The following is a 25,154-nucleotide window of genomic DNA, read 5'->3' as shown; positions in this document are numbered from 1 at the left end:
CAAAAGAAAAACCACCAAATGAGTTCTAAAAATACTTTGATTTTATTTTCAAGAATTTCAAACACAGCTTGTGGTGCACAAAAGTCACATTACCATAAATCCGCAAAGTGATCGATTTTATTTTGTCTTGTAAATCAGCTGGGCAATTCACCTCACCCTTGATTGTGCATTTTGGAAAATTTCCTTTTGGGTCCATGTGATAAACAATTATTCTCTTGTTACCTGCCTAATGAAAATACCCATAGACATGTAAAGAGAAGAAAGATTTCATCACTGCTGGAGTTCAACCCTTTCACTCTCAAAATGCATTCAAGTTACATTTTTAAACACTTTGAAATACACTGAGAAGCAAATCCCACATTAGGATTATACAGTTTTCCATCCAATTAACACACTAGGATTTCATGGACACAAACTCAATAGTTTGTACATCGACCATGTAACATAACAGCTGGTTTACCATTCAACAACCTTACCAGTGCATAGGGGTTTCATTAAAAATTTTTAACTGGTGGGCGATAAGGAATGTTCGGGCAGGATAGTTAACTTGGATAAGTTCTTTTATGGGAAAAGATGTTAAAAGCAGCCGGGGAAAGTCGATTTACAGTAGCAGACTCCGATTCCCAGTACCTAGCCCTTAATAGAGAGCTTTAGCATCGCGTTTACGGCAAATGGCAAATGCCAGGCTTAAATTTTCTCTTTGATGAAAAACAATGAAGCTTTTTTCATTTAAGCTTATCTCCACCCAGTCGGCGACAGCTATCAAGCAAACACAAAAAAGAGAAGTGAGTACGAGAAACACAAGTTTATGCATTTTAGAACAAACAGAGGCTTGACGTTTTCCGTTTGGCGTTAGCCGTAAACTCGAAGCTAAATCTCTCTAATGAAACCCCTGACTGCACAATAAAATGCTTTTAATGAACCATTACCAGGTAAGAACATTTGTACACCACAGGCCCATGTACATTAATTAAAAATGATGATACAATGTAGATAATAGCTTTTGGTTTATACACCCAGAGCAACACACTTGCTTGGAAAGCTCAATTTGGAAGTACATGTACACTGCACAATCAAATTCACCTAGAACTACTCTGATGAAATACACCAGGCAATATTCCTTACTGTAATAATAATATTCTGCCTATTAGAAAATTATATTGCCTAGCATTATCTTGGTTTCACAGCAACATTTATCAAAGCAATCAAACTGCACCAAATTACAACATATGGTGATTATGAACTACTACACTACACTATACATCATGATCAAACAACTAAACCTTACTGAGGAAAGCATAATTATGATAAATGCTGCCTTTCTAGATTAAATGTCACTTCAATCAATAAAGAGTTAATGATTGAACATTATGTCCTCTCCTTTTGGGAAGACAAACAAAAGATTAACTCATGAATTCCCAAGAACATTATAACTTACAATCAATTTTAACGACTACTACTAATGATGTAACTTAATTTGCTAAGGGTATATGTTATGACAAAAATACAATCTGCATGCGCTGTCCCGATCATTGTGGAAATATCTTTACAAAGAACAAAACCTTCATGACAAAATTCCAAAAATGCCACCCTAGCTGGTATCAAAATGTATAAAATTTCTGACTGTTCCCTGCAAATCTCCAAGCAAAACTGTTACTTTGCACTATATTAATTTGAATGCTCTGTCTTTGAAACACACCAAAAAGATCAGAGCATTAAAAAGCATGCTTACTGTAGTCATTAATTCCTACTGTTTTCTTTACATTGAATATAACTGTTCTGCTTCCTTTTCAACATGAAAAGGATTTTTGATACATAGGGGGGTCCCTATGATAGACTATCCAGGGAGGCTCTGCCCAGAAGTATTACCTCTTTTAGGATGGAGGCATATGAAAGGGAAGGGATTTCATAAGCTGGGCCCAGTTGCTTGAAGCATGGTTAGCGCTAACCCGGGTTAAATACCATGACAACCTATAGGTTTTAATACCTCATAACCAATGGTTAGCGGTAACCATGCTTCGAGCAACTCAGCCCTGAAGTATAGAACTGTCATTTAGGAAGTTAACAGGGGCTGTCAAAATATCTTGAACAGATCAAGTGAAAAGAAATGCAGTTTTTCTACAGTAGGTTTGTGAAAAGGGTACAATTTTCTACGGAAGGTATATGAAAAGAGCTACCTTTTCTTTCAAAGATGGTAATTAAAAGGGTAAGGGTTTGGACATTGGGGCAGAGCCTCTCCATAAAACTTTCTTAAGTATTCCCACCCACTTGCCCCGGCATTGTATTGGATTTAAACATAACCAAAACTACTTTAATTTATGCTCATTGTAAACCTTGATAAGAAGCAACGCTAGGGCATTGATCAGAGTTTGTCACTCTCACCACGGTAGCTTCTCAAGCAAACAGGCCAAGTCGAGTTGTCTTTGCAGATAAGAAGGTGTGAATAACAAATACCACTGGTTTAGGACAGCCATGAAGATCTAATTCCAAATCTAACTCCTGTGGAGGCAGAACAATAATTTCACAGATTAAAAGCACAACTCAGATGGATCACCTTCATGTGAATGGAAACGAAAAAGAAGAAGAAGAAGAAATTAAAGCAGCACTAACAAAAGAAGTTCCATTCACTGACTCTCTTGAAGTATAGATGCATGAAAGGATTTAAGTAAAGTACAGAGTTAAGGCCTGGTTACACTACTAAGCAAACATTGTTGCAGAACTGTTGTTTCCTCAAGATGGTTAAACTAGTGAGAAGCATAAAAAAAACTGGTTTGCTGCTCAGGTAGCTAAACTAGAAAACCTACTTTCTTACCCACCCAAGCCCCAACCTGCAAACTGAAACATCTTCCCAACTGTTTTGTTTTTTACCTGGTCTGACTCGTCTGCTCCAAATTCTAACCATAACATTCTTTGTCCATCATCTGCTGAGCGTTTCAGTTTTTCAAATGGGAAATACCACAAGACCTGTGCACGTCCATTGCCTTCATTAACCCGGGCATCAGTGAGGGTGAAACCATTTTCATAGTGGATTGTCAGACGAGCATCTTGGTCTCTCCAAGTTACAGCTTTAGAGAAAGACACAAAGTGATCAGGATAAATTTTTATCCCCTTTCTTTACTCATTAGTTTTGTTTACAAAATGTTTGCAAAATAAAATGATTCACTGTCTTGCAGACATAGGGTTGAAAATTCCAAAGCATTTTGCCAGGTTTCTTCTCTTACTTGCCACCTCCACCATTTTTACAACCAATTTGAGCAAATTTTAACACTCCTAGACAAAGCCTAATTAGAAGACAACACAATACAAGACCAGTGATCAGGGCTAGAACCATCAAACATGCACACCTATTTCACTCCTAAAGTGGTCATGTGTCAAAATAACATACTGAAGAAACAACTGCTGAATCACTTTGTTAACGCTACCCCTTCATACACCTAGGTGAACACAAAAAATGTTGAAACTTGTCTGTGGAAAACAAAACAGTAATGAAGAGACCAACCAAGTATCAAGCCCCTGACCCTGCAATCTTCTGCTGGCCACTACACCATTGCACCTCTGCATATAGACCATTATGTCACCACACTATCAATCAATCAATTCAATCAAGGGAGCCGTACATTATTTTTTATAAGGCCTAGTGCATACGCCGCATTTCAGTCGAATATAATACAGACAAAGTTAATAAAAGAAATTAAATCCGTCGGTAAAGTGACGCATGAATCAGTTTGTGGAATTAAATTCGTCCAGACATGCGTGTGAGTTCAGACGTCGAAGTTCAGACGCATAGAACAAAATACATAAATTTGAAAATACATTAACGTAATATTGATTCGTCGTTTTATTGAATCTGGAATCGTCGTAGGTTGTCCACACCAAGTTCCAGCATCCTATGTTATTCAAGGCGGTTGAATTAAATCCGTCGTCTAAATCAACTCTCTATTATCGTCGTCTTACAGACAAAGTCAATTTGAATTAAATTCATCCGAATTATATTCGACATATGAACTAGGCCTAAGTTACACTTATTCTTGCTGTTGTTGAGTACATGTATGTTTTTCTTACCACAGTTGATTTCTTTGATCAGTGACGCAGCATCGTGTGCTCCTTGTACCAGGCTGCGAGACCAGTTTGCTAACTCCCTTGGGGTTTCCACTCTAAACATGTGTGCCTCCACTCCCTTTTTTGTGCCAGTTCGTGTTCCAAATGTCAAATCCTCATTTTGGATATGATTACTGCCTTGTCCTGAATGCACAAGTCTGTACACAATGAACAAAGAAAAAACATTTTGCAGTTACCAGTACAAGGCTGTTGCCTGAGAAAATAGGAAGGTAAAACATGATTAAGATCCCATGCTGTTAAATGTTGGGTGCCCAGGTCAGTTCCTTGGGTGTACTAGGCTTCTGAAATCATTAGGCAACAATCTTCTCCAGCTAAAGCTGGCTTAAGAAGCATGAAGCTCAGGATGGGATAAGGGCTGTGAACATGGGCCAACAGTTGGGATTTCCCCAGCAGCTACAAGTGTGAACTGTGCACATCCATTTTGCAACTTTGACAGACAAACGAAGCCTTGATAACACTACTATATAAATCTACTATTGACAAAGTGGTCCCAGGTACGGTAGCCTCACTGTATGTTAGCAAAGAATAAGTGTGAGCAATTGTTGTTTTAAAACCCTCCCATGCTATGTAGTGTTATAGGACCAAAACCAACTGTAAGTTCAAGCAGCTTAGTTCACCTCAGCATGCCCAAAAGTAGTACACAACATCGACAAAGGAAAACTTACAGGCCTAGCATTTCTGGACCTATCTAAGGCTTTCGATACCCTCGACCACGATTTACTACTTATGAAATTAGCAGATTTTTATGAGGGGTGATCTCCGCCAAAATTATGTTTCAAATTGTGTTATGGAGAATAGCCAATTTTTCGTATTGGCAATCAAATGCTTTTCTAACAAGATTGGAGCGGTAATTGACATATCACAAAAGAAATTGAAGAAACAGAACAGAATTTAAGACACGCGAAGTGAAATAAAGACATTAAAACAGAAATTGAAGCAACAGAACAATTATTACAACACAATTAACAACCGATCCAATTTCTGTTCTGTTGCTTCAATTTCTGTTCTGATGGGGGTGTGGCTCAAACGGGGAACCGAGCAGAACCTGGGTAAGAACTAGTTCTACATTATAATTTATGAAAATACATCCGATTACTAAGTTGCTGCGCTGCCGGGTATAGAAAATTATTTCCTTGTTTGAAATGGCCACTCGAGAGGAAAGCACCTGCGAGGGAGGACTTTCAGCTCGATGTATCTCCTTGTTAGGGGAGGTTAAAGAAGTTATCGAGGGTCAGAGCAACACAGCGACCAACACCACAATGAATGGCGATGAGACATCAGCCCGGAGTCATGTAAGCGTAGTCATGTACTGTTAGAACAAATGAGATCACAAGTACGTGAGAAATTATAAACAGAGTGAATCTTACCCTTGTGTCTTATCAGACTCCTTAGAAGTAAGGGGAAAAGGGAAAGCAAACCACAGAGTTAACAAAACGGCCAAACACCGAAAAAGAAAAGAGCGGAGAAAAATCAAAGACAAAAAGCACTTTTGTAACGCCATTGAGTCACGCAAACAGCATGTCAAAAACCTGTCAAATGAGCAACTGACAGATGAGCAAATTACTTTACTATCGCGTGGTCTTAAGTTTATCCCAACACCCGTGACAAAAGAAAATCTTATCAGGCGCAAACTTCTCGCGGATTTTGATCAATTTGCGAGACGAATGCGACTACAATATATTTTTCACGGAGAAGAAAGCGCACCTCATCCTTTCCACGTTAAGTCAGACTGCAAGTATAGAATTTGACAAGCCAAAAGATAATATATCTACGGGAGAGCACCAAGCTCTCAAAGAGCTATCGCGTAACAAAAGCATTATTCTTAAAAAATCCGATAAGGGGAGCACAACCGTATTGATGAGCAGACAAGACAAACTTAACGAGGGTCAAGTTCTACTTAATGATTTAAATAACTACCGACCCCTAGACAAACCAATGGCTGAAACTACAGCCAAAAAAGCTCAACAACCTATTAAATCACTGCTCTCAGAAGGCCACATTGACGAAATGACGGCTAAATGGCTCTCTCTTACGCTTGATACTCCGCGAATTCCAGTGTTTTACACACTCACTAAGATTCACAAACCGACACTTGTCAGAAGACCTATTATCTCAGGGTGTTCCGGCCCTACAGAACGGATCTCAGCATTTGTTGACCACCTTATTCAGCCAATAGCACAACAACAAGCTTCGTATCTTAAAGATACGACAGACTTTATTAACTTCATCGAGAAGATTTAACTGCCTAAAAGTGCTATACTTGTTTCAATGGACGTCAGAAGCCTATACACGAACATACCACAACAAGAGGGTATTACCACTGTATGCAATGGATACGAAGAATTTCACCAAGGAAACCCTCCATTTCCTACCAGGTTTTTAAGCGAGATGCTTAGTCTGATCCTACAAGAAAACTCGTTTCAATTTAACGGGAAAGATTATCTTCAAACCCATGGAACAGCCATGGGCACGAAAATGGCCGCAGCCTTTGCTAACACCTTCATGGCCAAAATAGAAAAAGAAATACTCAGACAGAGCAGCATTAAGCCTATCTTTTGGAAAAGGTTTATCGATGACGTCATATCAGTATGGGATACAAGCAGAAACAAAATAGAAGAATTCCTTCTAAAATGCAATTACCTTCCCACAATCAAATTCACGGCTGAAATCTCAGAAACAGAAACTACATTCTTGGACACGATAGTGTACAAAGGTGTCAGATTCAACAAGGATTCTATCCTTGACGTGCGAACACACTTCAAGCCTACAGAGACCTTCCAATACACGAATTTCTATTCTTGCCACCCACCAGGCGTCACGAAAGGTTTTATCAAAGGAGAAGCGTTAAGGCTTTTAAGAACAAATTCCTCTGAAAACACTTTTCAAGAGAATATGAGGAATTTTGCAACACGCCTCAAGAATAGAGATTACCCAGCTACGACTGTAGAAAAACATCTCTCGGAGGTCATTTTCACTGACAGAAAGAAAGCACTGGAACAGAGAAACAAAAATGCACGTAAGAAAATACTGCCCTTTGTAACGCAATACCACCCTGCGTTACCCAACCTCAAGAACATACTTATGGGGAAATGGCACCTTATACACAATCAACCATATCTGAGAAATATCTTTAAGGAGCCTCCCCTCATTTCATATCGCAAAGGAAAATCCCTAAAAGACACCCTTGTAAGAGCTAAGCTATAAAGGCTTTAAGACCAATCTATATGCGAACTGCAGGAGTCGTGCAGGCCCGTCAACACTTTTAAACCCCAACGAATCTGCGTATCTGTTCACAACATCGAGTAGCCAGTCAGGGTGAAACAAAGCTCTTTCAGTCATAGAAGCTTGTAGATCTCTCAATACTTCTCCCACAATATCTAGAATACTTCGCCGAAATACATTCTCATCAGCGGCCATCTTGGAATCGGAAAAATTTTCTTTACGCGGGAAGATCATCAAATAGATTTTCATAAATTATAATATAGAACTAGTTCTTACCCAGGTTCTGCTCGGTTCCCTGTTTGAGCCACACCCCCATCAGAACAGAAATTGAAGCAACAGAACAGAAATTGGATCGGTTGTTAATTGTGTTGTAATTTCTGTTCTGTTGCTTCAATTTCTGTTTTAATGTCTTTATTTCACTTCGCGTGTCTTAAAATCTGTTCGGTTTCTTCAATTTCTTTTGTGATATGTCAATTACCGCTCCAATCTCGTTAGAAAAGAATTTGATTGCCAATAAGAAAAATTGGAGATTCTGCATAACACAATTTAAAACATAATTTTGGCGGAGATCACCCCTCATAGATTTTGGCCTAAGTAAGTCTTCAGTGAATTGGTTCAATGCGTATCTTACTAATAGAACCCAAAGTGTTATCATTAATGGCATGCAATCTGACGCTGAGCCAATATTATATGGTGTGCCCCAGGGGTCTGTCTTGGGACCTCTATTGTTCATAATGTATATTAACGATCTACCGTCAGTTACAAAGTACTGTAAAGTCCATCTTTACGCTGACGACACCCTGTTGTTTTTTGAAAGCAGTTCTGTGCAAGCTATTGAGGCTGCTTTGTCCCAAGATCTCGACCACGTTGTCGGATGGTTGAACCAAAACTATCTCATTTTAAATCACTCGAAGACCAAAGTTATGCTTTTGGGAACTCACCAAAAATTGAGTTCAGTCCAGTCATTCGCAGTTAGTGTTAATGACACAGATCTTGAAAGGGTATACAAATTTAAATATCTGGGCCTGTTTCTGGATCCTTGCCTAAATTGGAACGAACACATTGATCATATCGGAAATAAAATCTCGTCCCGCCTTGGAATGCTTCGTAGAGCCCGGAAAGTCATCCCAAAAGAAGCTTGCATTACTCTGTTTAATGCTATGGTTCTACCGTTATTCGATTACTGTTGCGTTGTGTGGGATGGTTGCGGTCAGGGAAACAAGATCTACCTTGACCGTCTTCTCAAGCGAGCTGCGTGAATAATTGCGGGTCGCAAGGCTACTGATACCGATATACAGCAAACATTGAAGTGGCCATCCCTTCAATGCCGCAGAGAATACCAAAAGTGCATACAGGTCTATAAGTGTATCAATGGCTTGGCCCCAGCTTATCTGCTAGATGACTTCCACTCCTCGGAGCAGATCCATAACTACAACACTAGGAACAAAGACCTTATTCGACTGCCTCTTGCCAAGACTACTAAATTTCAAACATCTTTTAAGTACAATGCCGCCAAATCCTGGAACACTCTTCCTCGTAACTTACGTCATGATCAGTCTCTCACTAGTTTTAAACTGAGAGTCAAGAATCATCTAAATCACCTTAGTTAATTTCTCACCTTCATGGACTCTTTGAATGATTTTTTGCTTTCATTTCTATATTTGATTATTTATTCTTATTATTTTATACAGATCTCCATTTAAACCAGCTATGCTGAACTGGAATTTCTGTTTAAATAATGTATATAAATAAATAAATAAATAAATAAATAAATAAATAAATAAATAAATATTTGCATAGGCTGTTGTTGGCCAATGCAACACTAGTGGTGATAAAAACTTCAAGTGGTGAAGAACAGGAATGAATGGAAAAGGTCATTCTGGCCTTGCCTAAGAAAAGGTATGATGACTACAATGACAATGATTGCGATGGTAATGTGGGGACGATGATATTTTGAAACCAAACTGGTACATTTCCCCACCTTGTAGCTAAAAGAGGATGGCTCATAACAGGGGAACTCCAGTCATCTCGGGACCAGGGCGCTGCCACATAAAGCAACATGTCTTTTTCTGTCAGAGCAATAAACACAGGTTTCCAGTCCGTGTGAGAACTGTCTCCACCAAGATGAACTTGCTCGCTGAGCCAGCCCATGGCTAGAACTTCACGATATCCTGTAGTTGAACTGAGCATGTCGTTTACTTCTTCAATCGCTGTGAAAAACAAAGTAATTTTTAACTTCTCCTGACTACATTACAAAGAAATAAACCGAGATCAGTAATGAGAATTTGAATGGTGATGGCACTATTTATCGCTAAACCATTCACCACAAACAAATTATCAAAGCATGAATAAATATCACACATACCAGTAAGTCTAACTAAACAGCCTCTTGATTTATTTCCCAAAGTAACTGATTGTTGTAAATTTGACACTCAAGTGCCCAAGATCAAAGATGTAACAATACAATATTGTTCAATTCAATGCCTGCCAAACTACAGTCTATTCCATCCACTAACGTGAATAGATTTTAGCTGGAAATAGCACTGTGCACACATCACAGACCTATGTTGATTCCTGGCATACTACCTACAGTCTAAGTCACATTTGTTGGGATGGATCTTGTCACACTGCCCTCTCAATGTTGCATGGCAAGATTGGCTAGCAGAATTTTGAGAAACAACACTGAGAGAAAGAAGGGAGCACAGGAAAGACAATATTAGCTTGACTGGGAAGTGTCCCAACTTAACTTGACTAGGACTTTTGTTTTTTTGTTTTTTTTGCACAGATTTTTTTCTTTGCACAGTTAACCCTCTTTAAAATGCAATACAATGTTGCCTGTATGCCAAAAATGTTTCACACTGAGTGGGAAATTCAGAAAAATATTCACAACAAATTCAATGCATTGGATTTTTCACTACAAAGGACTGGATTGTTACATCGCCTTTGCATTAGCTACAGGCATAATTCTCAGTCAATAAGTGACACAACATGTTGCCTTGCAAGCAAATTTTGCTAATGTAGCTGCAGTCTTACCACTGAAATAATCAATTAGTGATGCAAATTAAGGAACATCAGACATCTGTTTATAAAAGAAATTGAAAGCTGCAAGAAGTTTTAAAATAGCATGACACAACAAAGATAAAGCCAAATACTTGAGGCTTGCAAACAGCAGGAAAACTTCAAATTATGAGAATAAATTTAAAACAAGTGCAATATAAACTGGATTGATTACAGAGAGAAGTACCTCTGTTGTTTTTGGAAATTAGCTGGTTTAATAGCCTTAAATGAAGAGAGATCATTTTCACTTTAAAAAAAAAAACCATCCGTACAAAATATCGAGCCACACTTTTTTCAACAAACAGGTCACGCGAATTGGCTTTGATTTGCATAATCACAAGGCAAAAGAGTTTCACCGATTTACTTTGAGAACATGAACATGTCATTTAAGAAATGTGCAAATGCATTTTTAATGTGTTTTCCTTTTCGTGCAAACCCGGAGCATACCTTTTTAGCAAATCAAAGAGAATCACATTAAATATTCAAAACTTGCAGTTAAAACAAAGTGCATGAAAGAGTTCTGCTGTTGCATCTCGCTTTTGTCCCGCAAACAAGCCATTATCACTGACAGAAATGCTTTGACTGTTTACGAAGGAGGGAAATTTGCACAAGAAGCTGGAAACAATAGGAATAGTGAAAGCGAACAATGATCCACTTGGGACTGCCAGAATTGAACGTTTGTAATAATCTTCCAGCTGTTCGCCCGATCTTTGTTTATAAATCGAAAGATGCAAACGAAAAGTGTCTACCTCAAAAAACGCACTCGAGTAATTTCACAATCGATACTAAATGAGTTGAATACTTTCAAAAATAAGCTATGGTGTTTGAGAAAACCTCATGAGGTCTGTCTCGAAATAGTTTACAAATCAGCCAAGCGTACATTGAAATGTTCCATTAACTCAGACAAGTAAAGTCGTCAGATTTCTGACTAAAATCTGCGAATTAATCAATGCAATCCGCCTCCAATACATAATTGCTGTGCTGAGCACTAGAGACGATTAGGAAATTGGACTTGTTTGCGCAAAAAATCGTGACTGCTATTTCCGATTTCTTCGCGCAATTTAGCGCAAACTGTTGAAGAGGAAAGCTGACATGATAGCATTTGATAGATACATACCTGGTGCAATGAGCCGTGTTATATTTGTATGAATATCTGTAAACCATTGATTAGCAGCAGATGTATCTTTCCCCTTCAGAATACACGCTGATCTGCCGTCGGGATTATAAAGCTCGAAAGTTCTTCCAGGAGTTTCCACCTTCGGTGAAACATGTTTCGTCACGAAGCACAACTTGAGTGGGATTTTCTTCACTTCGATGCAATTTCCTTTGCTCTCTGCGCCCCCTTGGCCCTCGCCGTTAACAGTCGCATTAGCGGCAGCACTAGCGTTTAATTCCGCTGTGCGATGGAAATAAGGCGTTACTTCTTTAACGTATTTCACGGTCAAATCAACTTCTTTGCCCGCACGCTTTAGGGCTCTCACGGCCTCGTCATGTGTAGCGTTCCGAAGGTCTTCTCCGTTCACTGCCAAAATTGCGTCTCCTATGTACAAACTCTCCGTTTGATCCGCAGCTAGTCCTTTGAAAATCTTCGAAATGAGTATAGGCATCTTGTTCTCCTTGCCGCCCTTGATGCTGATCCCTAAACCGCCTACTTCTTGTTTTATCACGCGCACCGTTCGGATATGATCCGCGATAGTCTGCGGTGGTTCAACATGGTCGTTTGCTTCTGGCGAACGTGGAGGACTCGGAGAGGGCGGTTGGCCATTAACTAAAGGGTTATCCTCTATGTTAAGAGTTAAAACGTCGTCATCAAGGGTGGCTAATACCCGTTTCCATCCATCTTTCGTGAAAATTTCTAACATTCCCGAACGTGAAGTGGCCGCCATGTTGGCCTCACATTCCCCTTGTAACTTACCCGGAGCTCGAGCGGAAGTCTGGTGCAGAGTGACACTTTTCATTGAAACCAGGCCAAACCAGAAAATTGAAAAGAGCCAAATATTGTACTTTTATTTTACGTTTACTCTTTTAACTTAAAGAAACAGGGCGCAATCGGAACAAAATTAAAAGGAAAAAGACACCGGCAAACTTAAACTGATTTTATAAATGAAACGCTATGCTAAGCTTTTCATTTTGCTTTTGGTATCGTTTTCTTCTGCTTCCGCTTGTAACCAGATTATCGTGTGTAGTTCATGAAAGGAAAACAAACGTAAAAGCATTACTTCTAATTCTATGAAGCTATCTGGCTGCTAATCATGCTTTTCTAGTCCTTTACACCCGGGCTTTTAGAAAGTATATTCGAGAGTTTAAACCACAGCGGTAGAAAATTATAATTTCTAGCTTGCGAATTTTGGCCACGCGGGGTCAGCTGGCCATACAAATGTCCGGCAAACAAAATTGACAATCAAAGTTTAGAAGAGTCATAAAAATACTAAATTATAATTGAAATCGCGTGTACCAGCAAGAGTTTTAACGCCTTAAAAATGGTTTCAACGATTCGTTCAAGGCAAAATTGAATAAATGTTGGTCAAGGCAATGTTGTGTGGAAGCTGTTCAAACGGTTTCAACATCGCGCCAACAGCCAGCCCAAAATTTCTAAGAGCTGATTCATTGCGTGGAATTTGGAATAAATGTTGGACGAAGTGTTCAAACGACTTCAACACCAACATTTTCGAAAATAAAGGAAACGTTGCCAGAGCTGATGAGGGTTTAAACCAATTTAAATTTGATTCAACTTGCTTTCAACAAGCTTTCAACATTTTTAACACTTTCAACAATGTTGAACGAATCGTTTTAACGTTCTCGACATTTGGTTCAACAAAATGTTGAACGAGCGTTTAAAAGCATCCTTCCGTATTGCCGAGAGAGAATTATCGCATCTCTCTCTTTTCCAATTGTTGTCCATGTTTTTTAGGTGTATTTGTTTCACCGCTTACTTCAGCTTATTTCGATATTTCTCGACTACCTTTATCTTCAAATCCCTACCGCATAGACAGATCTTTGCGTATAGATAGAGGTAAAGAATTGCTGTTGACTGTCTTTCGGTTCAGGACTTGATCACTGGAAAAAAAATCCGCCGTCAGAGGTGAACATGAGAGTGACACAACAGTCAGCTACGAATCATCGGGATTTCAGTGGAGAATGCTGTCAGAATTAAACAAAGAACTTCAAGCACTTAAAAAATCGTATATGGTGTATATATACGTGAGAAATTTTCCGACAAAGGTAAAATTTACTCTCGGCGGTTCTTTTCAATCTACCTGGGTTGCCGGATTTCCGAGCGTTTATAGCAGGGGCGTAGCGACCATATATGCACGTCAGTCACGTGCGTACCTCGAAAATCTAAAAAAGAATATTCTATTTTATTTATTTATTTGACTTATCTAGTTATTTAATTATAGACTTTTTGGCAAAAAGCGACTTATACACATGCAAGAGTTTTCTCTTATTATTGCTGCTATTTTAAGAAAAGAAAACTGTGTGAATATTGCACTATTTATTTTAATACATGAGAATTCAAAACCCAGTAATCACAACGATGATGATCGAGACAGTTATGTCAACCTGCGCTACCTAACGCAGTTTTTGCGGCGTGAAGAGACTGAAAACCCCTCTTCGGAGCACTGTGAGTGAGGAGAGGCTGTCCTCTTTGGCAATACTCCACATACACAAGCACAAGAATGTGGTATTGACAATCTAGTTTCCGAATTTTCTCGTCGTAAATCCTCGCCCTTTTCCTGTAACCACATTTACAGTTTATAATAAACCGAGTCCAATATACACTTATATCAGTACCAAAGGCTGACAAATAAACAACAAAGTTACTGAAAAGTAAGCTTTTTTCATGCTTTGATTTATGAAACTTCTCCCTGGTAAAAATGGGAAATGGCATCTCTGAGGCGCTAAAAATAAAACTGGGGGAGCATGCCCCCACACCCCCCTAGAGGCTTGCACCTTTGGCGCTCGTCTCACTGTCCCCTTCTGTGCGTACCTAAATGGAAAAACCACGCTACGCCTCTGTATAGTGTCAGTAACTTTGCGGGATTGGTCTTCTCTAGAAATGTCTCTTTTCTTTTGACTCTCTCGACAAAATTCCTCCTTTAAATGATTACTTCAAAATAATTTTAATGAAACTTTCAAAGTGATTGCTCAATTTGTTGGGTGCACTGTTTCTTTAATCCAAACGCTCTTTTTGTTTTAATCCTTCTTTTTTTTTCTTTCACTTTGACGTTGTCTCAGTATAGTTTACATTTTGTTGATCAAAATGTCAGTTTGTGTAACATCTTGCTCGTTTAAGAGCGTGGATACTGAAGTCCCACTTTTAAGCTTTTTTGATCAAAATCTGAGACGATTTTTCCGGACGGGCGACAAATTTTAATTTTAATCGTTCCATGATTATACGTTGAGAAACAATTAACAAACTCTCCCATCACAAAAATCGTTGGGGTAGTTTTGGTAAAGAGTGTTTTGATTAAAAAAAGAATCAAAATTTGTATAAATTATAAATGTCAGTGAATCGGTAAATATTTAACGTCTCCACAAAGGTTAGTCTCCTCAAACTTTGCAGGAATGTGTTACGTTATCAACCAATCAGAGGATAGCAATATCAACTTGTTTTTACGAGGAACAGAGGTGGACGTCGGGGTAAACTAAAATCATTTGAATCCTTCTATAGCGGAGGTTATTTCAACTAACCGACGTTACAAACTGCAAAACCTTTGAGTTCTAACAGTAACATTACAGATCTCTGAAACAGAAACCACAGCCTCGTTGGATCGTCATAAAGCAATCCCAACGAATCTTAGAAGGAGAGTGTTGAGTACAATTGGCCGCCGAAACGTTAGTTGCTCACTAGTGCTTTGTGCATCGCTGTTGAATAATGTTCGTTGTAAATCCTTAATTATCAACTGATTCTGTATCAGACTTGTAATAATAAGTAGATGAGTGGAAAAAACGATCGCTCAGTGGTCGAGCTTATCAATTAGTTAATTTATTTTTCAGTTCAGGTATTTTTTCAGAGGACCTGAACCAGACCCGACTGAACAATGGCATCCATGATGATTTTGCTTGGCGCGTGTTTTATTTCAAACTTGGTGTTTTCTGTTAATCAGTCGGTAAGTTTCTTTGTATCCTTGAGTTTCCCTCACATGACTTTCCTTACAATCCGCGCGGACATGAATAAAATTCCATTGCATCCTTCGATTTTCTCCGATTCAAGACATGAGCATGGCCTTTCCTGTCTGCCCTCTATCGCTGCGCTCATTTGGTTATGACATGCGTGAATGGTTATGATACACGATTTACTTACAACTATAAATTTAACTTCAGCACCCGGCTGAAACTAAATTGGGAAATCCCAGACCGGTTTGAACCACTAGAAATGAAAAGGAATTTCATAGATTAAATTTAGACGTTTGTTTTTTGCTATAGCCAAACTAGTATGTACTGTTTTATTACATTCAGGCAAACAACAAGTGCCCGCAGTTCTCGTGTTGTTCGTCTAGTTGTGTACCGGGGCTTCCTGGGATGCCAGGGCACAACGGTCGAGACGGACCTAAAGGAGACCGAGGACGAGCAGGAGCTCTAGGAAAAATGGGTCCTAGGGGCCCTGAGGGGCCCAAAGGTGCCCAGGGAGGTCAGGGAGCTAAGGGAATAAAGGGAGCCAAAGGTGATGGGGCTTCAAAGGCCCTGCAGAAAAACTGGAAACAGTGCGCATGGAGACGTGTTTATCCAGGCGACTACGGAAAGATCAAGGTAATCGAAAAATTGAAACGTAATCCAGTTACTAGGTCTAATCAGGATCAGGATTAAGTCCATTCCGGTCAGGATAAATTTAAAACGGTTTTTTTTTAATCCGGACTTATGTAGATGGAGCCTTAACCAACCTGGGAAGCCTTTTCTAAAAGATCCTTTTTGTTTGGTCAAAAACACCATATAAATGGATGAACGGAAGGGCAAAGAAGAGAAAAAAAAGGATGCATTTTCCAAGTTGTTGTTTGAAAAAAAGATAAATAACAGTACAAAAGGTGTCGATGTAATCTCTAGTTCAAGTGTAGGGTTAAGGCATCTACAAAAATTAAGAGCGAGCCTAACAAATTAATCAAATCAGGTATTGTTTCATTCGCGCTCCTTCCTAACAAAAAGAATGTACAACTTGGCCTATGTAGCCAAGAAAGCGCCTAAATTACTTCTCTGCCCGGGGCTAAAAAGAAGCAGAGCTGGGAAAAATGATAGAAGGAGAATAAGAGACTTAACAGACAACAAAGCAATGCTTACCGAATCTTTGGACGAGAATAGGGGGCACTTATCAATTGGGAATCCGTCCTGTTACTCCCCCTTCTTTTGAACTTGTTTTGCATCCGTTACTTTAATTGTTGTTTTTTTCTTTGGCTATATATTTTGTAAAGAGAGGATGAAGGTACATTATATTTACATCTCTTGATTGTGCCTCTCTTGATTTTGTTAGATGCTGGCAATTTAATTAACAAAAACAACAATACTAGAAATAAGAATAAATAAAGAACTACGTACGTTCACGTTTTATTTGCTCTGTTTTCGTTTTTTAGGAATGTGTTTTTTCTAAATATGCCCACAACACAGCATTAAAAGTGGAATACAACGGCGATTTCCGAATTGCTTACTGTCTGGGTTGCTGTAAGCGCTGGTATTTTACTTTCAATGGCGTTGAATGCCGCAAACCTCTCCCCATTGCTGGTATTATGCACATACAAGACAACCATCGCCGCACTGATTTTAATCTCCACCGCACCGGTCAAATTGGAGGATATTGCGAGGGAATCTCCCAGGGAACCGTTCGAGTGGGATTTCACGTTGGAAATTGCCGAGGGACAAAATCTGGTTCCGATGCTTCCACCGGCTATAATTCAGAGTCCCGTATCATGATTGAAGAAGTCCCTCCACCTCAGTCATAACTCAGTTAAGGCAACTAACAAGGGAGGACACTCAATCCTGGGCTTATCCCTTTTGCTGTTTCTCATTAGGCATGATTAAAAAAGCAAGGATTTCTTAGCTTAATGTAAATTAGGTTGGTGTTTCCGCAATGAATAAACATGGGGATGTGTGCTTGCAAAAAGAATCATTGATAATTGACTCCAACCTAAGACAATACGCAGTGCCAAGGATTACGGAGAGAGACTGTGATTTTTTGCATTGCTCAAGCTCAGATTGCAGCACGCTGTTTGAAAAGTGCACGATCGGTTGGGTTTTTTTTGCTCTTAATCATACTCAGCGTTCACGGAATCATAGAACTAAAACATCGTACTCAATCCTCCCCACCCCTAAGAAAATGGTGTTCTTACTGAAGGCGGCGTTGTGAGACCTTTTGAACGGATGTGAAAACAGAGCGACTTAAAACAACAACAACAAAAACAACAACAACAACAACAACAAAGGAAACGACGTTTATGCTCCTTTCGTTTAATTAGTCGTAGAAAACAATTGTTGGAACTGAAATCCTCTGAAAAGGAATTGAATAACTTCTTATGGGCCTAAGTATTCGCTTTTCTTACGTCGTGTCAGCATTCCCCAACCACGTTACGTCACGCTACTTAGCAACCTCACAGACAAAACTAAATTGGAATTACGAGAGATTCCAACATAAAAAGTCTGTTGTAACCGGCTGTAAAAACATCATGATTTTGAAGCTAAAACGCAAGGTCATGGGCGTTCACATAACTGCAGTCAACTCGGCGGGCTGGCTCGGTTTCCGAGATCTCGCCTCGCTGTAAAAATTTCGATGTGTTCATATAAGAAGGCGGTCTAGCGCGGCTGATAATTTCCTCATATGAACACTCACAGCCCGGTTACAGGAACGAATCAAAAATGGCATATAAAAACGTTGATGTCGGCGCTGATAAACAAATTCAGTACCAAGCACAGCAAATGGAGATGACAAAACTTTATACGGATGACGTTTAATGTTGCTTCACAGTTGCCGGATGATTTCGACAAACGCTCAAAGGAAGAGAAAGCCAAAGCGAAGAATGCCGCCTTTTTGACTTTGGTAAAGGGTCTGAAATTTCCCATATGGACAGAGGATAGACTTCGTCCCACTAACTGGAGCGGACCAACCGGTTACCGAGCACATACGGAGAGACCCTATTACCCGATTCTAAACTAGGGTCGCTGGCTGCACTCGTGAGCCAGGGGTTTTCTCTTCACATGAATAGGGGCTTAATCGGGGTATGTACTAGTACATGTACTGCCTTGAAATCTGAAACCAGTCACTTTCCCAGAGCTCTCCAGTACTCCCTGTTGATGGTCAGAGTTTCTATTGAGAAGATTGGTGTTAATGACAGGTGATAAAATGAATATGTACATTAGCCATGAAGGGTCGTCATAGGGAGCTTTCCATTTGTCAGAGCTGGCTTGCCAGACCGGTCAGTTCGTAAACGGGGTGTGCCAATTTGACGGATAAGTTTTACCTTAGTCCTCCTAATTTCTCCAAAATAGCGCGTACCATTTTTTCGGAGTGATTATTTTTCAAGATTTTGCAGCACCATCCCTTCAAATTGACGCATTCGATTTACAGACTGGCCGGTCTGGCCTGCCAGTTCAGACAAATGGAAAGCGCCCTTAGTAACGCGCCCTTAGTAACGTGCCTAGGAACACAAGTTAGATCATATTTTCCCCTGGATGGCCGGTATGAGCCGAAGAGCGGCAGCAGAAAGGTAAGTCGAACACGCGGTGGGAATGAAGAAAGTGGTTGATGTCAATCACACGGCTTCGTTGTTTGCTCTCATGGCGCAAGTGGGTACGAAAAAAAGACGATCCCTTTGCCAGAATCTCTTTTTCAGAAAAAATACTGCTAGCTTCGGAAGCTAGTGGCATCAAAAATGAAGTCTTTTTATTTTAAACTATGAAATTTAAAAGCTGAAGTGTTCAGTACCAGACGAAAGAGCTCTCCAGTCTTCATAATAAAAAAATGCAAGAACCCTAGTATCTAGTCAATTCACCACAGCATGTTTCCCTGAAATTTTTTAACCTGTCGCTTCGGCCATGCGAGAATGGCTACAGATTCCGAATTTTATCGCCCAATGTCGACGGAATATTTTTCAAAAAATCTTATCGCCTGTGCGTAAGAAAGAAATCGTTCGTGTACACCGGTATGGTTTTAAAAATGAAGATCGAGAACGAAGAATAACGACATTAAATGAAAGCAAAATATATGAAACATATATTTTGAACTGCGAACGAAAGATCAAATAGAAGAAAGATACTTGCAGTTAGTACGCAACTTAAGCAGTTGCGAAAAAAAAGCCTAAAAAAAATTCCGGCTTGAACGGTATTCGAACCCATGACCTCTGCGATGCCGTGCTCTACCAACTGAGCTATCAAGCCAACTGGGAGCTGGTCATATTGTGAGTCCGTTGTAACGTTGTGGTTTTAATGTAAGCTACTCGCAAGACATTGTTGAAACGTTGAAGGTTCGCCGAGCGAGGAAGTAGAGCACACACATAAATTACGCGCAGTTTAATATATACAAGTTGGCGAATGCCACGCAAGACATTGGCACGTGCTAATTAGCAACATAAATATCGACACATCTTCCCTTGATAAAAAAGAGAAAACAAAAACAAACAAACAAACAAACAAAAAAAAAAAACAAAGAAAAAACACAACAACAAAAAAAAAAGGTCATAAAGTCATTGATAATTCTCCGCCAGAAGAACTAGAGTCTTCAAAAGTAAACAAAGTCCTCACTGGTCCTTATATATGAATCAGTTATGACATAACAAAATTCTTAAAACGTTCAGGAGGTCTTCTCTGTCTTGTTGATCTCCTACTCGGCAGGACAACATCCTCAGCTTCAGAAGATAGCGCCGTGGCGTTGACGATTCAGCAACAGGAGAAGGCGTTACTGGTTCAGCAAAAGTGGCAGGAAGGGCAGTGGCTGGCGGTGTGACAGCAACCCGTTCAAATTCAGCAACTGGTCCTTCAAATTCTTGCTCATTCAGTGGTTCCCCAGTGCGCCACATGTCTTTGCGATTTCGACGGCAAACCGCTCCATCGATTAGAACATCGTATGATCTGGGGGCAACTTCCCTGAGACATTCAGCTTGTTTCCAGGTTCCAGCAGGTGAACGAACGCAGTCCCGCCAGGCTTTACAGGTAAAAGGGGGCGCTTTCCACGGTTGTAGTACCAGCGCTGACGCTCTTTCCGGGCACGCAGTTGATAAGCATCATTGGCGAGGCTAAAGCCAGGGGTCAGAAGAGTTCCAGGAGTCGGCAACAAAGTCTTACAGCGGCGACCCAAAAGACGTTGGGCGGGACTCGAATTCATGCCCTCACTCGGGGTGTTCCGCCAATCCAAGAGTGCTTGGAATTCGCTGACACCAGCTGCACGGCATTTCGTAAAGAGGCGTTCAACGGTGCGTACGGCGTTCTCGGCCTTGCCATCGCTTTGAGGATAACGGGGACTTGAAGTAACGTGCTCAAAGTTCCACTTGTGTGCGAATTTGGCGAACAACCGCTTAAGTTGCGTACTAACTGCGAGTATCTTTCTTCTATTTGAAATTACATTAGCACACATTTATATCTGCCCTAGAATTGTGTGGGAGTTACACCCTTATGTAATCAACTTGAGACCTCATTTCAAAGCGAATAAAATTCTCTATAAATTGATATTGATGATTTTCATCTGAACAGCAGTGTGAAGAGGTAACATAACCAATCTCGACTCCGCTAAGGAAAAAGAAGAAAGTGATCGGATCAAGTTTGCAAGCAAAACGGCTAATTTCCATAAAGAAGTTTACGCGACCTGCGCTCTAGACCTGACAAAACAAATAAATATTATATTGAAAAAAAAAAAGGAACAAACTCTTTTATTTCCTTTGCTAGGATTGAGAAAAGAGATAATGATAACAATCCCAATTCACAACTATCCAGAGGCAGCTGATGAAAAGCGCGGGATTCAAACGCGAAGAATCCATTCAGTTGTCTCGCTTCCGATTGGTTCGACGCTGTCGACTCTGTCTGTTCCTACAGGCGAGACTGATGTGCGCGAATTGTTTGCACTTATTCACTAGTTTGAAAAATCAATGCACACCAAAGCAAAAGCAATTTTTGAGAGTCAATTGTTTACTTATAAGTTGCTGTGTGATGTTTAAGATGGTAATTTTGCTGGGTTCAATCAATGCACACCAAAGCAAACACAATTTACGAGATTCAACCGATAACTTATAAAAGTTGTGTGATGTTTAAGACGGTAATTTTGCTGGGTTCAGTCTTATAACTTACAGTCTAACTTATGAGACTGGACCCAACAGGAGGATAAGGCAAAAGTAAGGATCAAGAAAAACAGAAACCATGACAACAGTAGATTAATACGGGGTAAAATAAATAAATCAGAGTAAGGGTCACATCCAGTAGGGAATCTATGGCCAAAGGTTCGAATATGGCAAACCACGTGGACACATGAGGATACCATTGACTTTGACGACTGCTCAATCATTCAGAAAAGTAGCCATAGCATCCGAAAGACTATTGAGTCTTGACACAAGGTACAACCTCGAGACAATGTAGAATTCTTTTAGTTTCTTTTAAAACTGACACTAGCAATTCCAGCATTCCTCGTATCATAATATAGACAACATTTTTGACATTTTTGTTTAATTTTTTAACGTTTCAATTTTTTACATTTTATCCTTTGAAGACCACTGTCAACTCTGCTCATTGTTTTTAAAATTTTTGAAGAGAGCGCGTTTTTTTTCTTGTTTTAAGGAAGACAACTGTTGTGCCACTATTGATCAACCGTGGTTACGTTGGGAAAGTTACACCACAGACGTTTCATTTTCGCTTTTTGTTGTCTAAAGAACATAGCACGAATTGTGAAGGGAACAAATCGTCACGTTGCTTAACAACCTTTCCCTCCAGAAAGCACAGGCTCCCCTCTGACCCCTCTACTTGTCGAGATGGTATTCACGATAGAAAATTGTGTGAGTGAAGCCTTGCCACAAGACTGCTATAAAAGACATAAAACGTACACGGCGTCGCTTGAAGTGAAAACCTAGACTTAGTGTTAGCCGGGAATTGAACTACACTGAGATAATACAGGAGTTAATAAGCAAGAACTCATTATTTGACGTTGAAGGTTCAGCACTAAACAACAACTACATGAGTAAACACAAGGACTGTCTTTTTTTTTTTTTTTTTAACAATTTTTATTTGCATACATGACATGAGATTTTAACATTACTTACAATGCACAGAGTACTAACCACAATGACTATATCTACATTGTTAACAATACTTACTATACTTACAAAACTAGAAGTGCTTACAATGTTCACACTACTTACAGGAATAACGCTATGTCTTTTAGTGAACACTTTTTCTTATTTTTACAAACAAAACATTATTTTACATCAAATACAATTTTTACAAATTTTACAGTGATTCCGTACAAAATGATCAAGCTAGAAAGCAACTGCTAAAGATTCTAACTAAATTAAAAGAAAAAAATATATATTTATATAAAGCAATTTTTAAGGAAGAAGAAATGCCCATCTAAGTCTAAAATTCGGCAAACACTTATTAGCGACAGCAATCTGTCGTAGAGTCTGAATTTTATCAGAAAGTCGTAAAAAGAAGCTCTGGAAGCTCAGTACACCCCCGCCTTTGCTTGTACAGAAGATGTGGTATTTTGCTATGAGTATTGAGTAGTTTAAAGCCTGCCAATATGAAGATTTTTCGAAAAAGCCGTGAAGTATATTACTTTGATTTAAAGAAAGCTTATCATCGGTCTTCTGTAGCCACCAGTCTTGAAATGTATTCTAGAAGGAGTGCAATTTGGTGCAGAGGACGAACAAGTGGTATAAGGCTTGTCTCGCATTTTTGCATAGAGGACAGATGTCACTTTCGGCTAACCCATCGCGGTGTAAGCTAAGTATGTTATGTATAATTTTATACTGAAACATCACTAGTTTGACCTCTTTTGTAATTTTAAACGGTAACTGGTATACTTTAATTGTCAAGTGTTTTTTCGGTAAAGCCATGTCTCAAAATTTAATTTTGGGAGGTTGGTGGTTCAAATGTATCCATTAAGATTGACGAGTAGATAGAGCTAGTGGACAAGTTTGTCACGGAGTTTTCTTCAGCGTTGGTGTGATTCTGCAGAGTTATTGTTTTTTTTTCCACAAAGATGGAATGGCATCTAACAAACCATAAAATGTTGAAAGGGCACCTGTAGGTTATACAAAGTCTTCCTGAAACTCAGAGTAGCTGCAGAGATTTCCGTGTCTGTTAAATAAATCACGTACGTAGACGATGTTGTTGGAAAACCATCTTTTGTAAAAAACCGGTTTCTTATCAATTAAAATATTACTTTGTTCCAAAGAATTTCATTTTTATAGTTTACCTCATTTTTCTTCGACTCTTTGAAGTCATGCCAATACAACAGAATTGAACGGTAGAAAGGGGAAAGGTTTTCCAGCGAGAGCATCTTAAGATCGTAATTGCATCTGGTTAAGAAAAAGAGGTTACCGTGTTGTTGGACCATAACATCAGGAATAATTTTCCAAGAGGAGGGTACCTCGTTTTGGATTCTTTTAATCCACGCAATTTTCAAAGCTTTCTCCATGATTGCGAAGTCGCACATTTTTAACCCGCCTTTTGTATTTCTCCTATGATTGTGCTCCTTTTAATTTTCGCGGGCTTGCCGTCCCAGATGAAATTAAAAGTAATCTTATTTATTTGTTCTACGTATTGCTTGGGGACATTTAACACAGAAGCGTTATATATCAGATTTGACAGGCCTAGTGTTTTAACTATGTTAATTTTTCCATAGAGCGTTAGTTTTCTTCTTTTCCAGGTGTTTAAACTTTGTTCCAATTCTCGTACTTTTGCACCAAAATTTAGCTCTTCTGCAAGTGTACGATTGTGCGAGAAAAAGATTCCGAGAGAGAGTATTGGCTCCTTTGGCCATTTAAAACCAAAGGGCGTGTCTTCGTTTTTTTTCCATTGCCCAAGCCACATTGCCTCAGTTTTAGTGGTGTTTATTTCCAATCCAGAAAGGAGGCTTGAATTTTGAAGGAGGTCTAACAGTTGGACGACAGAATCTCGATCACGGACGAAAACAGTGGTATCATCAGCATATTGTGTTACTTTTATTTCATGATTGTTTACCAGAATTCCTTTGATGGACGGATTGTTTTTTAAAGCTCTTCCAAAAAGTTCGATTCCTAGAACAAAAAGGACTCCTGGTAAAGGACATCCTTGTCGTACACCGCGTTGAAGAGGAAAGAACGTGGAAGCGTGGCCGTTGTTTAATACACAGCTAGACACGTCATGGTAAAAAATGTTGATCCAGTTTAGGATATCAGGTCCAAAATTGAAAACGTAAGGAGGTAAGGCCATTCAATCGAGTCAAAAGCTTTTTTAAAATCTAGAAATATAGCGATCCCTTTTTTTCCTGTCAAGTTTGTATGCTCTATTATGTCTTGTATTAGCCAAACATTTTCACCAATGTAACAGCCCTTCACGTAACCAGTTTGATCGGGGTTTATAATGCTTGGAAGAACCTTTTCAAATCTTTTAGTGATGGCTTTAGTGACGATTTTATAATCAACATTTAGGAGCGATATAGGCCGCAAGTTCTCTAACATAGTTTGTCTTTAAATTTTTTGGGGATAAGTGAGATAATACCTCTCCTTTGGGATAAAGACAGCTTTCGAGATTGGAACGCAAAATTAAAACTTTCTGTCATTTCTTTATTGATTTCAGGCCAGAAGAAGCGATAA

The 25,154-nt window shown here is 39.4% G+C and overlaps 4 protein-coding genes across 5 annotated transcripts in view; 2 read left to right on the top strand and 2 right to left on the bottom strand.

Moving 5' to 3' along the window:
- Positions 1–25,154, bottom strand: part of LOC146480641 (uncharacterized) — a 73,183-nt gene that overhangs the window by 16,452 nt on the left and 31,577 nt on the right. The window lies entirely within an intron of this gene.
- On the bottom strand, positions 20–12,322 carry LOC146480645 (beta-1-syntrophin-like). 2 transcript variants are annotated; one of them, XR_014864735.1, is made up of 6 exons: positions 11,516–12,322; positions 9,323–9,551; positions 4,063–4,256; positions 2,869–3,065; positions 1,031–2,499; positions 20–1,000 (listed from the first exon to the last, which is right to left on the bottom strand). XR_014864735.1 is itself a non-coding variant. In XM_085109827.1 (5 exons), the coding sequence occupies exons 1-5, from the start codon at positions 12,282–12,284 to the stop codon at positions 2,395–2,397; spliced, it is 1,494 nt and encodes a 497-aa protein (XP_084965953.1). In that variant the 5' UTR covers positions 12,285–12,322; the 3' UTR covers positions 20–2,394. The 2 variants fall into 2 exon arrangements, 1 of the variants encoding a protein (XP_084965953.1); XM_085109827.1 differs by having other exon boundaries at positions 20–2,499.
- Positions 5,926–7,327, top strand: LOC146480646 (uncharacterized). Its single transcript, XM_085109345.1, has one exon. The coding sequence runs from the start codon at positions 6,388–6,390 to the stop codon at positions 7,321–7,323; it is 936 nt and encodes a 311-aa protein (XP_084965471.1). The 5' UTR covers positions 5,926–6,387; the 3' UTR covers positions 7,324–7,327.
- LOC146480644 (collagen triple helix repeat-containing protein 1-like) lies at positions 15,808–17,363 on the top strand. Its single transcript, XM_085109344.1, has 2 exons — positions 15,808–16,149; positions 16,962–17,363. Exons 1-2 carry the CDS (start codon positions 15,922–15,924, stop codon positions 17,325–17,327), a joined length of 594 nt encoding a protein of 197 aa, XP_084965470.1. The 5' UTR covers positions 15,808–15,921; the 3' UTR covers positions 17,328–17,363.

The sequence above is a fragment of the Pavona decussata genome, unplaced genomic scaffold (genome assembly GCF_977016875.1).
Source record: "Pavona decussata unplaced genomic scaffold, jaPavDecu1.1 SCAFFOLD_53, whole genome shotgun sequence".
NCBI lineage: Eukaryota > Metazoa > Cnidaria > Anthozoa > Scleractinia > Agariciidae > Pavona > Pavona decussata.
This window is presented reverse-complemented; position numbering and strand designations above follow the sequence as displayed.

Coding starts and splice junctions, on each gene's coding strand:
- LOC146480646 (XM_085109345.1), top strand. CDS start 6,388: ATGGACGTCAGAAGCCTATACACGAACATACCACAACAAGAGGGTATT.
- LOC146480645 (XM_085109827.1), bottom strand. CDS start 12,284: ATGGCGGCCACTTCACGTTCGGGAATGTTAGAAATTTTCACGAAAGAT. Junction 9,552..11,515: donor AACACGGCTCATTGCACCAG/GTATGTATCTAT, acceptor TGTTTTTCACAG/CGATTGAAGAAGTAAACGAC. Junction 4,257..9,322: donor CATCCTCTTTTAGCTACAAG/GTGGGGAAATGT, acceptor CATTGTGTACAG/ACTTGTGCATTCAGGACAAG.
- LOC146480644 (XM_085109344.1), top strand. CDS start 15,922: ATGCCAGGGCACAACGGTCGAGACGGACCTAAAGGAGACCGAGGACGA. Junction 16,150..16,961: donor GCGACTACGGAAAGATCAAG/GTAATCGAAAAA, acceptor TTCGTTTTTTAG/GAATGTGTTTTTTCTAAATA.